This window comes from Dunckerocampus dactyliophorus, chromosome 6 (assembly GCF_027744805.1).
Source record: "Dunckerocampus dactyliophorus isolate RoL2022-P2 chromosome 6, RoL_Ddac_1.1, whole genome shotgun sequence".
Taxonomy (NCBI): domain Eukaryota; kingdom Metazoa; phylum Chordata; class Actinopteri; order Syngnathiformes; family Syngnathidae; genus Dunckerocampus; species Dunckerocampus dactyliophorus.
This window is the reverse complement of record NC_072824.1, coordinates 3,044,306-3,061,730: the sequence shown is the minus strand read 5'-3', so window position 1 is coordinate 3,061,730 and position 17,425 is coordinate 3,044,306. Positions and strand designations below refer to the sequence as shown.

Sequence of the window (17,425 nt, the reverse complement as noted above, 5' to 3'; positions counted from 1 at the left end):
GAGATGAAAGACTTGAGACTCGCAAAACACTGACTTGCTCCCACCTCTGCCATGTCTGTCCATTCACATACGGTGGTGTGAAAAGGTGTTTGCCCCCTTTTTGCTTGTTTGTCACACTTAAATGTTTCAGATCATCAAACAAATTTCAGTATTAGTCAATGACAACACAACTCAACACAAAATGTAGTTTTTAAATGAAACTTTTTATTATTAAGGGAGGAAAAAAGCTACATGTCCCTGTGTGAAAAAGTGATTGCCCCCTAAAGCTAATAAGTGGTTGGGCCCCCTTAGCAGCAACAACTGCAATCAAGCGTTTGTGATAACTTGCAATGAGTCTCTTACAGCGCTGGGGAGGAATTTTGCACAATTGTTGTCATTCAGTCACATTGGAGGCTTTTCCTTTTAAGGTCATGCCACAGCATCTCAATAGGATTCAGGTCAGGACTTGGACTAGGCCGCTGCAAAACCCTGCGTTACTTTTACGCCAGATGTAATGGGACACACACCTTCCAAAAATATAAACTTTTGTCTGGTCAGACCACCAAAGGTCTTGGGGATCATCAAGATGTTTTCTGGTAAAATTGAGACGACCCTTAATGTTGTTTTTGTTCAGCAGTGGTTTTGGTCTTGGAACTCTGCCATGCAGGTCATTTTTGCCCAGTGTCTTTCTTATGGTGGAGTCTGTTGTGGGTTCTTTTGTGACCTCTTGGATATATATACATATATATATATACATATATATATATATCCCCATCCATTCCATTCCATTCCATTCCATTTTCCTCCGCTTATCCAGGTCCAGGTCGCGGGGGCAGCAGTCTCACTAGGGAAGGCCAGACTTCACGGTCCCCGACCATCTCCTCCAGCTCCACCGGGAGGACACCAAGGCGTTCCCAGGCCAGCTGTGAGACATAATCCCTCCAGCGTGTCCTAGGTCTTCCCTGGGGCCTTCTCCGGGGAGGCGTCCGGACTAGATGCCCGAGCCACCTCCTCACCCCATTTCTTAGGGTGAGTCCCACTACCTACTAAGAAAACTCATTTCAGCCGCTTGTATCCGCAATCTCGTTCTTTCGGTCACGACCCAAAGCTCATGACCATAGGTGAGGGTGGGATCATAGATCGAACGGTAAATTGAGAGCTGCCAAATGATCTAGAGTATTTTTTTTCTCCCGTGACAAAAGTTGCATTTAAAAAGTGCATTTTGTGTTGAGTTGTGTTGTCATTGACTAAAATTTACATTTGTTTGATGATGTGAAACATTTAAGTGTGACAAACATGCAAAAAAATAAGAAATCAGGAAGGGGACAAGCACTTTTCCACACCACCGTACATTCACAGGGGATCATCAGTCCATCTCCATGGAAATAAACTGCTTACTTCTCCGAGTGCATCTGACATCTTTTCCCAGGACAAATTCAAGTGGAAGCACTGTGATTTTGCTCGCTATAAGAGATGTAACGGCATGGCTTTTATATTCCTCAATCTCTTTTTTTTCTCGATGGAGAACAGGAAGCGGTCTATTTGTAGGCCTCATTAGTCTTCATGAGACTTTTATTAGGGACAGACTGAACCAATTTCTCTGCTCTCTCCTTCGGCATCGGGTCAGGAAGCAGAACAACAAAAAAAGAGTTTCTTTCTGCTTGACTTGATTTGGATATTGGCTATAGGAAATCAGTGATGAGGGCAACACACACTTGCAGACCCTCTCGTCTTCAGACAAACGGAGCCCACCGGCATGGAACACATTTGATGGCAAGTTTGGTTTCCTCATTCACACACACACACACACACACACATCCATTTCAATCATTATTATTAAAAGCTAAAGCTACAAAAGCTTATCTGCTACTTCCAGGCCAAAAAGTCTCCCTGGCAGTGTGAAGAGAATGTTACGCTTAATTCCAGTATGTGTTTGTTTATGCTGACGCAGCGTTCGCCTTGCTGGCCACGTCCATCCTGCTTGGTGCACTTTTATATAATGCTTGCTTACCCGCCAAGTCCACTTAAGGGCTGCAGTGTGTTTGGTGCAGACTGTCAATGAGAGTCAGCAGCAAGCATCCACCTAATTACGCTGGTGCTGCACTGCCATTCAATATGCACGTTCTTCAATCAGTAAAACCTCTGTTGGTCTCCATGCCGCATGGACCACCACCAAGCAGAGCAGATCATTTGGCATGCTGCGTTCCATTAGTCGTGCCCTCTGGTCTTACATGGTCCTCGCACATAAAAAGCAGTATGAATGAAATGAAGAGGAAACCCTTCGAGTCCCTTTTGACGTGTCTTTGTCCTTGATGAGCAACAGAAGCGTGCGTAGAACGGAAAACCCCACACCCTGTCATCATCTGACCACCTTCTTGTGTCATGTGACCGCATCATCGTCGCAATCACTGATCATCAAGCGTGCGGTCCGTGTGCTCGCTGACCGTCTCTCCCGCCCCCAATTAGTTTGACTTGATGAAGGAACGGAAAGCTTTCTATAGTTCCGCTCGGACGGCGTTAAGATTTAATCAGGGCTTGAGGAAACTAAAAAGGACGTGTGAGAAAGAATCCATCTCGTCCCTCCATCAAGAGCGGCGGAGGAACACTGCTGATTGGAGGGGGTCGACAAGGTCAGCTGTGCTGCAGGAAGGAGGGGTGGGGTTTCACAATAGAATCACTAAAGTCAATTTCTCTTGAGGTCACATTTAAACAAAAGTCAACTAAAGTGCAGGAGTTTAGTTCTGCAAGTATGCAATAGCCTCTTTCTTTCCAAAGCCGGCATTTATCTGCCTCTGCCTGCTCCACAGAACCAAGCAACCAGCAAGCAAGATATTGTCGCGACTGTGCGCACTTTCACACAGCAATGAGGTTCCATTTATTACATTGACAACACAATAGGGCGGAATACCCTTTCACACAGATGTCGTCCCACCTCTGTCATGGCTCTGATGCTAACTCCAAAGGCGGAAAATTGTCAGAAGTTGACATTCCATGTCAGAAATGTTAATACTGGACAACAACATGGAAAAAAGTTGCTCTAGACACAACAGGGTGGGAAAAGTAAAAAGTCTTAGGTGTTCTCCGTGGAATACCTTTTCACGCAGGCACATCCACATCTTCCGGTTCTGATGTTGCCCCACAGAATTGCCGAGCTGACTTCAGTCTCCCCTATTTCATTTTAGTGTTTTTTTTTTTTAAGAACAGCAACATGGAAAAAAGGTGGGAAAATGCCGTAATGGAATGTCGTCATTGTCAACAAGGGGTGTTAAGAGAAGAAGAAGAAGAATAGAGACAGGAAGTTACAGGAAGTAAGCAAACTCCCGATGAAGGCAGCAAGATGCCAGTATAAACAGAACCTAGCTAAGCGGGCTAATGTAACAACTATGCGCTTTCACACAGCAACATGGCACCCCACAATCAGACAGAGTCTGGTGTGAAAAACGAAATACATGTCGGACAGTGACAACTGCACAAAAAACAAGGCGGAAAAAGTAAAACGTCTCGGCACGAGATAAATACTCTTACATACAGGCGCCGTCCCACCCCTGTTCCATATGATGGCCGAGAAGTGCAAAACACGTTAACAAAAAGCAAAACTTACAATTACACCACCTGGAAGGGGAATGTACCACATCCCAGAGTTATAGGAAGTGATAACGTTTGGACCAATCAGCTCAGAGGAGTTGGTACATTCCTTTTCTGGTTAATGTTGGTGGCCGAGAAGTGCAAAACAATTTCACAAAAAGTAAAACAAATTACAATTAGACCACCCGTAAGGGGACTGTACCCCTGGTATACCCTCATTAAAACATTGGATGGACTCCTGTAGTCTGGCAAGTACCATTTAATAAATCCAACAACGGCCACATGTGCAACAAAATCACGTCAAGCAGCTCAAGTGTGTGCCACAAAACATGATGCCAATTAACACCCACCAACACCCGCCACAACTCCAAATGTTTCCGCTTCCTGTCTGATTCGTGTGGTACAGCCCCCCTCCGCGTGGTGTAATTGTACTTTGTTCTGCTTTTTGTTAACGCGCTTTGCACTTCTCGGCCACCGCCGTTACGGCTCTGATGCTACCTCCAAAAGGGGCAACATTGCCATGCCAACTTTTGTCCCTCCATCGCCTTTTGCACAAAACAGCGGCACATGGGAAAAAGGTAGGAAAATGCTGACTTTTTGTGTTTTATGTTTGTTTTCCTCAGTTAGGCTCGGTGTCAACAAAGGGTGAGAAGAGAAGAAGAATACCGCCAGGAAGTGATGTGGTAAGCGAACTCACATTCAAAGTGTCACCACTTTTATACACTGCTTCACTTCTTTTGACACTTGTGTGGCAATGAATAATGTTAAAATGTGACTTTAAAAATGGCCTGTACACTTAATAAAGCTGGTCATGGTTTGACCCTGGAACCGATTCTTACTTCCCATGGGAAGCATTGTCAGACAGCGTTCCAGACAGACGACAGAGTCGAGCGAAGACAAAAGGGTTTAATGAAACGGCAAAAAAACCCCAAAAAAACACACAACAGGGACAAGGCGACAGGCAAGGAAATAGGTGAGAGGAAGGAGGAAGACGCTAGCAGCAGTAGCAGACTGCGTGATTGCTTGCAGGATGATGCCTTCAAGTCATTGCGTGTCCCTTTTCCAAACAGTTTCGACCATGCCTGTCCAACGGGGGTTTGTGGGATTCAGGGAACGTGGTCGTGTTGAAATATTGATGTTTCATTCCACCTTCTCTACTTCTTCCAGATCTACACCATAAGAGCAGCCATCCATATGTAAGAAAGGCCAGCCAGTGTGGCTGCGCAAGTGTATGTTGGTAAACCCCACTCCCTCGGCCTTAATATCTGCGCTGAACGCTGGGTTGAGAGGGTCCGAAGGTCCAGTGTTTAATCCAGTGTGAGGCTGCTGAAACAGGTGGGTTATATTGAGTGAGGTTTGAGGGTGTGAGTGTAACAGATGCCAGCAAGTGTACGCTTTAAGAGCTGCACTGAACCCTGGGTTGACTGTCCGGGCTTTTGGCCCAACGGTCAGCGCTCTCGACTGCCATTCCAAATATCCTGTGCTCAACTATTGTTTGACAGCTGCGGGGAGCTTTGCAACTATAAAACTTTTCACAAGATCAGGCCCAATAGGGGGACCCGCCCAACTATTTGAGAAGCACTGGTCAAGTGTGAGTAGGCCCTCAGACGAGACTTTTGCACCTGGACGTACTTTGGATCGCACCGACCCCGGATTGATTTGATGAAGTAAGAGGTGTGTCCCAAGACTTTTGTCCACAAAGTGTATGTAAGAAGCCTTGCTGGTAAAGATCGAGTGTGGGCACAGACTATTAACACTGTGACATTACCCTTGGCGACCCGATGGTGTGTCTGTAAAACTAAAGCAGCTTGGCCTTTGGTGTGATGAGCAAACAGAAATGTGAAAGTCCTTCCTCCAGTACAACCAAGCAGTTTATACTGTTGTCTGGCAGATGAATTTAAAAAAAACAGTAACTGAGGCTGGTGTTTTAGCGCTGATAAGTGGCACTCCTGCCAATAAACCTCGCCAAGGTGGGGTATCAAGCCCCCCCCCAGGTCTCGTTTGTGCTTAGGATGGCAGGAAAGGGACAGAGGACTGGTCATTCTGGAGACAAAAAGTAGTGTTTGTGTGTGTGGGTGTGTGTGGGGGAGAGGTATTAAGCACATCAGCCTCAGGTGAAGCTTTGTGAGCTGCCAGATAAGCTTCCAGCTTTCACACGCTGCTCATGTCGCCGCTTTCATTCTCTCGTCTTTGGGATGTGTCACTCGAGCGCCAGCCGTCGTAACAAAAGCTGCCGGTGATGATTTCTCTCTTATCAGCGCAAGCTGCAGATAGTCTGCCTCCCGAATGCCTCCTCGCAGGCGACACATCCGTCCCCCCTTCCAGTCTTGAAGGTAGCGAGCCAAAGTTCTCGTTGGCAGAATGTCTCCTCGCGGGAAGGAAGTCTTGCCTCTGTGCGGCGGGATCGAACATGAGCATCTGGCCGGGAAACAAGGTGTTATTGTCGCACACGCTCGGACTGGAGCGACACCAGTCTGAGATGCTGTGGTCGGATCCGAAGCGGCTGTCGGCGTCCTTCCGGCCTAGTCCCTGACCTCGCGCCAAGCTCAGGAAACGAGGAATGGTTGCCACCGAGACAGCGGAGACAGCGGCAGTGGCAGCAATGTGCCCTCGCCCTGAGGCGGCCACTTTGCTGTCCTCAACGCCGACGCTGACGGGAGACGCCACCGCAGCTGAGCTGGAGAAGGATGTGGTGCCAAAAAGGGAGGCCACCTTCTGGTAGTAGCGCGTCCGTATCACCCGAGCCGAGCGGTACAGGTCGCCGATGAAGCAGTAGCAAATGGGGTTGAGACTGGAATTGGTCAGGCCCAACCATTGGGCAAACGGCCGTGTCTGCAGCAGCCAAGACGGCGGCCTTTGCTCACGATCGATCCAAAGGTCGGCCAAGTAGAGCGGCAGCCACGAGGCGGCAAAGAGCAGCACCAGGCACACCACCATCCTGGCGATCTTCTGCCGCGTCTTGAGGCGCGATGCATGCAGCGCCTGGCTGCGAGGGTCCAGGTCAGCGAAGGCGGACTTCTTATTGGTCCACAGGCGCCGGCCCGTCAGGAAGCTGATAGTGAGGTTGAAGGTGACGGGCAGACAGTAGAGCATGGCAAAGAGCAAGACGTTGTATCTGTGGAGGCACAATGAAGACCTGGCTCAAAACAAGCAGCAACCACACGCCAAAATAACATGCTAATAACACCCTTAAGACTTCATAGGATTGATTTGGGATGTCTAACCCCTTACAAAGACCTGTCCAGAATTTTAAATGATAGTTTTATCGTCACAGAGAGTGAAAAAAATACAAGTTTATACATAAATCTGTATTGGAGTTTTGATAAGTAAGATTAATTTGATCCAAGACCAAGATATGTAAGAGCTGTCAAAGTTTAAAGTGTAACGGTAACGGCACTATACCTGTTTGACCCTCGGCCCACACCATAGTTTGAGTCAACCACAAGCGGGAACAAATATTAAGGACAAATGGAGAAAGAAAGGGTATTTTGAATGTTAACTTTAGCTTCAAAGCCCTGGCAGATGTCTCTCACAACGAGACCAATGTTATTTGTATCTACTGTCGCTGTGAGTTGAGTTGTTACGGAGTACGTAGACTGCCGGTATTTGTTATTGTCATTTATACAGTGGTACCTTGGTATACGAGTGTCCCAACTAACAAGTGTTTTTTAGATGCGAGACGTCTCTCGGCTGTTTTTTTGCTTTGAACTGTGAGGTAAAATTTGGGTTACGAGCTGCTAATTACCGGCAGGCATAGCCGAGGACAGCTATTTGAGGGCTTGTGTCTATGTGACCATGACTGAAGACAAGAACGGATGTAAATAGCATTAGAAGCTTTAGCATTAGCAGCACGCTAGCTAGTCATCAGGAAAGATTTTCAACACATCAGCAAAACATACGCACATTATTGCCATCTGCTTTATCTTACTTATTATTCATTGTGTCTTTTACACAAAGAACAGAAAGACAGGAACAACATCAAATGAAAAGCTTTGTTTTTCAGAGAGGTTGTGTACCACAAATATACACATTAGCACTCAATAAGGTCATAAAATCTTACCTTTATGCATTCCCACATAGTATCAGCATTTGGGAGACAATATGAGGTGAAAGAAAAACGGTAAAAATACAGTATAATAGTCTATCCGTGCACCGTGGGAGAAATTTAGATGGTGCATTCAAGGACCGTCCAACAAAGTGGGACATGTCACTGCTCAAATTAAACATGCAAAAACTGTGGGATTTCTGTGTATTATTTTTTTAATAAAATAATGGCCCATATTTCCAAAATTGATAACCCCTTATATAAAATTTTATTTTGTTATTTACAAATTATTTTATTTTTTATTATTATTTTTCCCCTCTGCCTGGTGGTTGGGGACCTTTGTCTTCCAGCATGCTTGGGGATATGATGGCCTCTTTTACACATTTGAAAATACTGTAAGAATGACACTTTTATACAATTGGATTCTTTATGTTATAATGTAAGATTCATGTCTATATCAACAACTGAATCGTGTGGAATGGAATCGTATCGTATGTACACTGTATCGAATCGTTTTGTTTTTAAAAAATATGGTTTTTGAATCGTATGGCAACCTTTGTATCAAGATGTGTATCGAATTGTTTACCACAAGAGATTTACATTACTACTTATCATAGATAAAAACTTCTGTGATTAATTGTGATTGATTATGAGTTAACTATGGACAAAATGTCATTAATCTCAATTAAATATCTTAATCGATTGTCAATTATATGTATATATAAATATACACTCAACAAAAATATAAACGCAACACTTTTTTTTGCTCCCATTTTTTATGAGATGAACTCAAAGATGTAAAACTTGTTCCAGATCCACAATATCAGCATTTCTCTCCAATATTGTTGACAAATGTGTCTAAATGTGTGATAGTGAGCACTTCTCCTTTGCTGAGATCATCCATCCCACCTCACAGGTGTGCCATATCAACATGCTGATTAGACACCATGATTAGTGCACAGGTGTGCCTTAGACTGCCCACAATAAAAGGCCACTCAGAAATGTGCAGTTTTACCACACAGCACAATGCCACAGATGTGGTAAGATTTGAGGGAGCGTGCAATTGGCATGCTGACAGCAGGAATGCCAACCAGAGCTGTTGCTCGTGTACTGAATGTTCATTTCTCTACCGTACATCTCCAAAGGCGTTTCAGAGAATTTGGCAGTACATCCAACCAGCCTCACAACCGCAGTCCACGTGTAACCACACCAGCCTAGGAGCTCCACATCCAGCATGTTCACCTCCAAGATGGTCTGAGAACAGCCAATCGGACAGCTGCTGAAACAATCGGTTTGAACAACCAAAGAATTTCTGCACAAACTGTCAGAAACCGTCTCAGGGAAGCTCATCTGCATGCTCGTCGTCCTCATCGGGGTCTCGAGCTGACTCCAGTTCGCCATCGTAACCGACTTGAGTGGGCAAATGTTCACATTCGATGGCGTCCGGCACGTTGGAGAGGTGTTCTCTTCACAGATGAATCCCGGTTTACACCAGACGGCGTCTGTGGCGTCGTGTGGTGAGCGGTAACCCTAACCCCCCCAATAAAACAAAACTGAACATTTCAGAGTGGCCTTTTATTGTGGGCAGTCTAAGGCAGTTTTAAATCTTTGAGTTCATCTCATAAAAAATGGGAGCAAAAACTAAAGTGTTGTGTTTATATTTTATATATATATATATATATATATATATATATATATATATATATATATATATATATATATATATATATTCCATTCCATTCCATTTTCCTCCGCTTATCCGGGTCCGGGTCGCGGGGGCAGCAGTCTCACAGTAGGGAAGCCCAGACTTCCCGGTCCCCGACCACCTCCTCCAGCTCCACCGGGAGGACACCGAGGCGTTCCCAGGCCAGCTGTGAGACATAATCCCTCCAGCGTGTCCTAGGTCTTCCCCGGGGCCTTCTCCCGGCTGGGCATGCCCGAAACACCTCACCAGGGAGGCGTCCGGGAGGCATCCGGACTAGATGCCCGAGCCACCTCAGCTGGCTCCTCTCGATGTGAAGGAGCAGCGGCTCTACTCTGAGCTCCTCTCGGATAACCGAGCTCCTCACCCTGTCTCTTAGGGTGAGTCCCGCTACCCTACGAAGAAAACTCATTTCAGCCGCTTGTATCCGCGATCTCGTTCTTTCGGTCATGACCCAAAGCTCATGACCATAGGTGAGGGTGGGAACATAGATCGATCGGTAAATTGAGAGCTTTGCCTTCCTGCTCAGCTCTCTCTTCACCACGACGGTCCGGTACAGCGACCGCATTACTGCAGACGCTGCGCCGATCCGCCTATCGACCTCACGCTCCAACCTTCCCTCACTCGTGAACAAGACCCCGAGATACTTGAACTCCTCCACCTGGGGCAGGACCTCATTCCCAACCCGGAGGGAGCAATCCACCCTTTTCCGACTGAGAACCATGGCCTCGGATTTGGAGGTGCTGAGTCTCATCCCAGAAGCTTCACACTCAGATGCAAACCGTCCCAGTAAACGCTGCAGGTCACAGCTCGATGAGGCCATCAGGACCACATCGTCTGCAAATAGCAGAGATGAGATCCTAGTGCCCCCGAACTGGACTCCCTCGACACCTTGGCTGCGCCTAGAAATTCTGTCCATGAAAATTATGAACAGAATCGGTGACAAAGGGCAGCCTTGGCGGAGGCCAACGTTCACCGGAAACAGGCTTGACTTACTACTGGCAATGCGAACCAGGCTCCTGCTCCGGTTGTACAAGGACTGAATGGCACGTAGTAGCGCACCACCAATCCCATACTCCCGGAGCACCCCCCACAGGACACCGCGAGGGACACGGTCGAATGCCTTTTCCAGGTCCACAAAGCACATGTAGACCGGTTGGGCAAACTCCCAAGTACCCTCCAGTACCCTTGCAAGGGTATAGAGCTGGTCCAGTGTTCCGCGACCAGGACGAAAACCACATTGCACCTCCTGTAGCCGAGGTTCGATTAACGGTCGTACCCTTCTCTCCAGCACCCTGGAATAGACTTTCCCAGGGAGGCTGAGGAGTGTGATCCCCCTATAGTTGGAACACACCCTCCGGTCACCCTTCTTGAAAAGGGGGACCACCACCCCAGTCTGCCAATCCAGAGGTACTGTTCCCGACTTCCACGCGATGTTGAAGAGACGTGTCAGCCAAGACAGTCCCGCAACATCCAAAGCCTTGAGGAATTCAGGGCGAAACTCGTCCACCCCCGGAGCTTTGCCACTGGGGAGCATTTTGACTACCCCAGATACCTCAGCCACGGTGATGGAACTGTCCGCGTTCGTATCCTCAGTCTCTGCTTCCTCTATGGAAGGTATGTCAGTGGGATTGAAAAGGGCCTCAAAGTATTCCTTCCACCGCCCAACTATATCCTCAGTCGAGGTCAGCAGGCTCCCGTCCCCACTGTAAACAGTGTGGACCGGGCACTGCTTCCCCTTTCTGAGGCGCCGGACGGTTTGCCAGAACCTCTTCGAGGCCGACCGAAAGTCGTGTTCCATGGCCTCACCGAACTCCTCCCACACCCAAGTTTTTGCCTCGACCACCGCCGAGGCCGCGTGCCGCTTGGCCTGCCGGTACCCGTCAGCTGCTTCAGGAGTCCCACAAGCCATCCATGCTCGATAGGACTCCTTCTTCAGCTTGACGGCAGCCCTGACCTCTGGTGTCCACCATCGGGTTCGGGGCTTGCCACCACGACTGGCACCGACCACCTTGCGGCCGCAGCTCCGATCGGCTGCCTCAGCAATGGAGGCACGGAATAGAGCCCATTCGGACTCGATATCCTCGTCCTCCCCCGGGATGCAGGAGAAGCTCTGCCGGAGGTGAGAGCTGAAGACTCGACGAACAGGAGACTCTGCCAAACGTTCCCAGCACACCCTCACTACACGTTTGGGTCTCCCGGGTCTGTCCAGCATCCTCCCCCGCCATCTAATCCAACTCATCACCAGGTGGTGATCAGTTGACAGCTCAGCCCCTCTCTTTACCCGTGTGACCAAAACATGCGGACGCAGGTCTGATGATACGACTACAAAGTCGATCATAGACCTGCGGCCTAGGGTGTCCTGGTGCCATGTTCACTTATGGACATCCTTATGCTGGAACATGGTGTTTGTGATGGACAAACTGTGGTTCGCACAGAAGTCCAACAACATCACACCGCACGGGTTCAGATCGGGGAGGCCGTTCCTCCCAATCACGCCCCTCCAGGTCACACTGTCATTGCCCACATGGGCGTTGAAGTCTCCCAGCAAAACGACAGAGTCACCAGTTGGGGTGCTCTCCAGCACCCCTCTGATGGACTCCAAGAAGGCTGGGTACTCTGAACTGCCGTTTGGCGCGTACGCACAAATGACAGTCAGGACCCTTTCCCCAACCCGAAGGCGTAGGGAAATGACCCTCTCGTTTACCGGGGATGACTCCAACACAGAGGCACCGAGCCGGGGGGCTATTAATAAGCCCACACCAGCTCGCCGCCTCTCCCCTGCAGCAACTCCAGAGTAGAACAAGGTCCAGCCCCTCTCGAGGAGTTTGGATCCAGAACCCAAACTGTGGGTCGAGGTGAGTCCGACTATATCTAGTCGGAATGTCTCAACCTCTCTCACAAGTTCGGGCTCCTTCCCCGCCAGAGAAGTGACGTTCCATGTCCCAAGAACCAGATTTGGCCGCCGAAGACCAGGTCGCCTAGGTGCCCGCCCTCGACCGCCACCCAAAACGCAATGCACCGGACCCTTATGCTATATATATATATATGTTTTATATGTGTTTTAAATGCTAATTCATTTAAAAACTGACTGACATGAACCAAAGAGTGAACATTACGGTTGATAGCCGTGAGGACGGTCTAGGCTTGTGACACCTAATTCAACGGATTCACTAATGAGATCGGGAGTTTGGTGAACTTGCTTACTACTTGTTATGTTCATTTAGCCTATTCAGCTTCTCGGGTATGGTATTGTGTAGGTGAATAACTGCTAGTGTGTTGGGTTAACATAGCAGACACTTCCAGGTATTCAGTCTGTTGTTGTGTAGTTGAATAACCTTTCCACATGAAATATCTCTTATTCTTGAATTTTGTGAAATTAATTTAGAAATAGATGTCTAGTGCGACTTATATGTTTTTTTCCTCTTGGTGACGTACAATATATTTAAGATCAATCAACTTATAGTGTGGAAAATACGGTATTCGTGCCACTACCTAAGGAAATACGGTAAATGATTACTAAGTGTGTCTAAAAAGCTTTGTTCAAATTGTGTATCTCATTCAGCCACTTCGCTTCTTGTTATTATGCAGGAAAGCAAGATCTTAATTAATTTTTAAGCCCAGAGCTTGGGGGACAGGAAGTCAAAGGTCACTTCTTTTCAAGTAAAAAGTTGGAGGTTGTTTAAAAATTTCACCACTTCCAGAAAAAAAAAAAGAGCGCATTGTCCTTAATGCAAACGGCTGACTCATGATTAAGTGAGCCTCCCCCCGCACGCCGAAAATCAAATCTCCATTAATGCCGACTGAGATGCCATGGAAATCTCTGGGCCGTGGACGAAGCACGTCACAACGGGATGCTATGATAATATCCAAAACTGGTAAATGTGCCAAAGAGCTGAAATGCTGCTGAAGGAATACTGATCAGGTTTGTGGGTATGAGGATGCATTCCTTAACAGTGGGTCATGAGAAATCTCAGTGCCGCTCGTTTCCATCGATCCATCCATCTTTTGCCACTTTCCCATAGGAAGCAAGCTAAGCAGAAAAACCCAAACCCAGGTTTATCTCCCAACCTGGCGGTTTCTTGTTCAATCCTCCGGCCTCCCATGTCAAGATTCTGAACCCCTGAAACCCCTCCTGATGCTGCGTCAGCGTGACTACATTGAAGGTAGAAAACGGCTACAACACTAGTGAAAGTTCTCCAGAGGAGTTCCCAGCCTCCCCATGGAGCAAACTCATTTCAGCCACTTGTACCCGCAGTCTTGTCCTTTCGGTCACCACCCAAAGCTCATGACCATGTGATATGATGTCTTCACACACACAAGCTTAACAAGATCAGATCATGTACAGCAGTGTTCACCAACCTTTTTGAGAACAAGATCCCTGGTCTCGGCTGTGAACCTGCACAAGAGCTACCCCCCATACAAAGATATACTGTATATACACAATGATATACTGTATATACACCCTTCCTGATTTCTTTTTTTTTTTGCATGTTTTTCACACTTCAATGTTTCAGATCATCAAACAAATGTAAATATTAGTCAATGACAACACAACTGAACACAAAATGCAGTTTTTAAATGAAACTTTTTTATTATCAAGGGGAAAAAAATGCAAAGCTACATGTCCCTGTGTGAAAAAGTGATTGCCCCCTAAAGCTAATAAGTGGTTGGCCCCCCTTAGCAGCAACAACTGCAATCAAGCGTTTGTGATAACTTGCAATGAGTCTCTTACAGCGCTGGGGAGGAATTTTGCACAATTGTTGTCATTCAGCCACATTGGAGGCTTTTCCTTTTAAGGTCATGCCACAGCATCTCAATAGGATTCAGGTCAGGACTCGGACTAGGCCACTCCAAAGTCTTCAGCCATTCAGAGGTGGACTTGCTGGTGTGTTTTGGATCATTGTCCTGCTGCAGAACCCAAGTTGCTTTCAGCTTGAGGTCACCAACAGATGGCCGGACATTCTCCTTCAGCAGAATTCATGCTTCCATTTATCACAGCAAGTCTTCCAGGTCCTGAAGACCATCACACTACCACCACCATATTTTACTGTTGCTATGATGGTCTTTTTCTGAAATGCAGTCAGATGTAATGGGACACACACCTTCCAAAAAGTTCAACTTTTGTCTGGTCAGACCACAGAGTATTTCCCAAAGGTCTTGGTGATCATCAAGATGTTTTCTGGTAAAATTGAGAGGAGCCTTAATGTTGTTTTTGTTCAGCAGTGGTTTTGGTCTTGGAACTCTGCCATGCAGGTTGTTTTTGCCCAGTGTCTTTCTTATGGTGGGGTCATGAACACTGACCTTAACTGAGGCAAGTGAGGCCTGCACTTCTTTGGATGTTGTTGTGGGGTCTTTTGTGACCTGTTGGATGAGTCGTGGCCGCGCTCTTGAGGTCATTTTGGTTGGAAAGGTTCTCTATCCAGTTTATTGGTAATTGTTGGACTAAAGGGAAAAATGGGAACTTTTGGAATGTTGACAATTGAAAACCTGGGAAGTTTCACCACTGTTCCATGTTGTCACTATTTGTGGATAATGGCTCTCACTGTAGTTTGCTGGAGTCCCAAAGATTTAGAAATGGCTTTATAACCCCTTCCAGATGGATAGATCTCAATTAATATCAGTTGAGTTATGTTTTATCGTGGGGGCAATCACTTTTTCACACACTCACTTTTGCTGTTTTTTAAATTTTATTTTATTTCTGCAGTGATTCAATGACAAATGAGCCACGGGCCACAGATGGCCCGTGGCACCCCTAGTTTTGTGGATCTTGGTCGGGCGTGTGTTCAACGAACAAACTACAACTCTATTTGGCCTGTTGGCTCAGTGTTGCCGTCAGTGCCGCGTCTCCGCAGTGTTACGACTTTTTTGGAGGTGCACGTCTATGGAGTTATATTTGTGTCTTCATTTTGATGTAGCAAAGGCAGATTTGGAGCCATATTAACGTTACTGTTGTGTTCGTGGGCACATCGCTGCGCTCTGTCACTCTCTCTCTCCCTCTCGCTCAACCTCTGCACACCCCTTGCTCAACCTTTTTGTGAGCACGGCGAGGCAAGGCTGGTACCACCTGCCGGGTTTTGGGGACGGCTCATTGCTGGAGCTTGTGGGTTGCGTGCCTGGAGAGTGGCAAGGAGTACGGGCGTGTTCGGTGGTAACTCTCCGGGACCTTTTTTTTTCGATTTTTCCCGCGATTGACCGGCAAAAGTCTCAAATATCGACATGGTCATATGAGAGAGAAGACAGCAGAGATATGAGAAAGGTTTTGGTTGACAGCGCAGTACTTATATACTGTACTGTACATAGGAACAGGACAGGACAGGAGCGGACTACTCTGACGGTACATCCAACTTTATTTCCTAAAGTATTATGTGTATATAAGGTATAATAAAATGCTTGCTGCAATCTAAGAGTTATAGTCCCAATCGCAGCAGAGTGCAGCACCAGTCTGAATTCAAGCATACACCATGTTTGTTTTGTACATACCCTTGTTTTAGGCGAGGCTTTGGCCACTCCTCCTGACAAACCAAGATGGCGAACGTCCCAAAGCTGATCTCCCGCCGCCGGTTCATCACGGCGATGGGGGCGCACATGACGGACGACACGGCCCACACCACACCGACCGTTGCCAGGATACGTCGACGTGTAAACATGGAGCGGGCCTTCAGCGGCGAGCGGACACTGTAGTAGCGGTTGACACTGATGACGGTTAGCGTCAGCACGCTGGCCGACACGGAGACGGCCTGTGTGAAGGGCACGGCTCGGCACAGGAGGTCGCCGTAGACCCAGGCGGTGTAGATCTGACTGGCCAGCGTGATGGGCATGCACACGCACACCACGGCCAGGTCGCACACGGCCAGGTTGACCAGCAGGCTGCGGGTGGCGCTGATGCCCGCCAGCCGCCGGCTGCGTCTGTTGGTGAGGACGCGCAGGGACATCAGGTTGCCCACAAAGCCCAGAACAAAAGACAGGCAGTACATGAGCGTCAGGGCGATGGTGCTGGGCTCGTGCAGCGTCCACAGCAACATGCTCTCCAAGTCGGCCAGCTCGTTGAGGGGCGGGAAGGTGTCGCTCGGGGTGGATGGCGATGGGGGCACGAGTGAGGATGGCAGCATGAGGCCGGGCGTGGCATTGAGTCTTTCCTGGAGTGGAGAGAAGCTGGGCCGCGCCGGGGGACCCTTCTGTGGTGAGTCCATGCCGCCTTGTGTCCAACTTCAACTCCAAACGATCAACTTCAAAGGATATTTGGAAAACTCAATCAGGAATCCGACCCATCGTCCTCACAAACACCACAGCTCCTCCTCCTTGATCTCTCTTTCATGACGGCCAAATTCAACTCTGCCTTATCTCCAATGGGGACAATTCATTTCAAACCTGAACGACTCTTACTATGGTCTCCTGGAACAGACTGCATCCACTGACTGAGTCTCTTAAATTTTCGTCAAATCTCCCCTTTAAAATCCATCCACAGACACATTGGAGGAGGAAAAAAAGTCCAACTCAAATACAAGATGTCAGGTTCCGTGTCCTTGGGGCAGCTTTAGTCTTTGGAGCGCGAATAAAAAAACGCCCGAGTCCTCATCGAGGCTGCTTCATTTGTTCATCCATTGCCGTGAGCGGGTGTCACCCTGTGATGATCCAGCAGCTGCTGCTAATAGACTTTCTCACCTTCCAGGCAGGTAAAGCTCACATGAAACAAACCACCTCCTCCTACTGCTCCCCTTCTTAGCTCCACAGGTCTGCCTGTTGAATGAAAAAGGCTGTTTGTTGTGTGAAAAAAGGAAGATCTTGCAGTTTTAATAGTGATGATTCATGTACGGCTGCCTAATTCCTATTCCACAGCTTCTTTCTTTGCCCACGCTGACTGTCTATTATTTAAAAAGAGTCAAATGTTGGAATAGATGACTATATGAGTGCACCCTGCATTGAAAGTGAAGAAACAAGAAGCTGCAGCTTGCTCACCTGTGCTCTACTGACGCTACAGTCAAAGGGTGAAGAAGATGTGAACCAGGCGGACAAAGTCGCTATCATTTGTCCGCAAAGCTGGAGTCCGCTAAGGCGCTCATGCAGACGGGAGCTCTGCAAGCCCGCCTCTGAATGGGAGTGAATGGGAGTCA

At 47.7% G+C, this 17,425-nt stretch overlaps 1 protein-coding gene across 1 annotated transcript; it reads right to left on the bottom strand.

The window, feature by feature from the left end:
- Window positions 1–3,750: 3,750 nt before the first annotated feature.
- Window positions 3,751–17,334, bottom strand: LOC129182412 (neuropeptide FF receptor 2). The gene is made up of 3 exons (XM_054778506.1): window positions 17,271–17,334; window positions 15,795–17,051; window positions 3,751–6,679 (listed from the first exon to the last, which is right to left on the bottom strand). Exons 2-3 carry the CDS (start codon window positions 16,502–16,504, stop codon window positions 5,716–5,718), a joined length of 1,674 nt encoding a protein of 557 aa, XP_054634481.1. The 5' UTR covers window positions 16,505–17,051; window positions 17,271–17,334; the 3' UTR covers window positions 3,751–5,715.
- Window positions 17,335–17,425: the final 91 nt, after the last annotated feature.

Coding starts and splice junctions, on each gene's coding strand:
- LOC129182412 (XM_054778506.1), bottom strand. CDS start 16,504: ATGGACTCACCACAGAAGGGTCCCCCGGCGCGGCCCAGCTTCTCTCCA. Junction 6,680..15,794: donor AAGCCTCGCCTAAAACAAGG/GTATGTACAAAA, acceptor GTGCCTCCACAG/ATACAACGTCTTGCTCTTTG.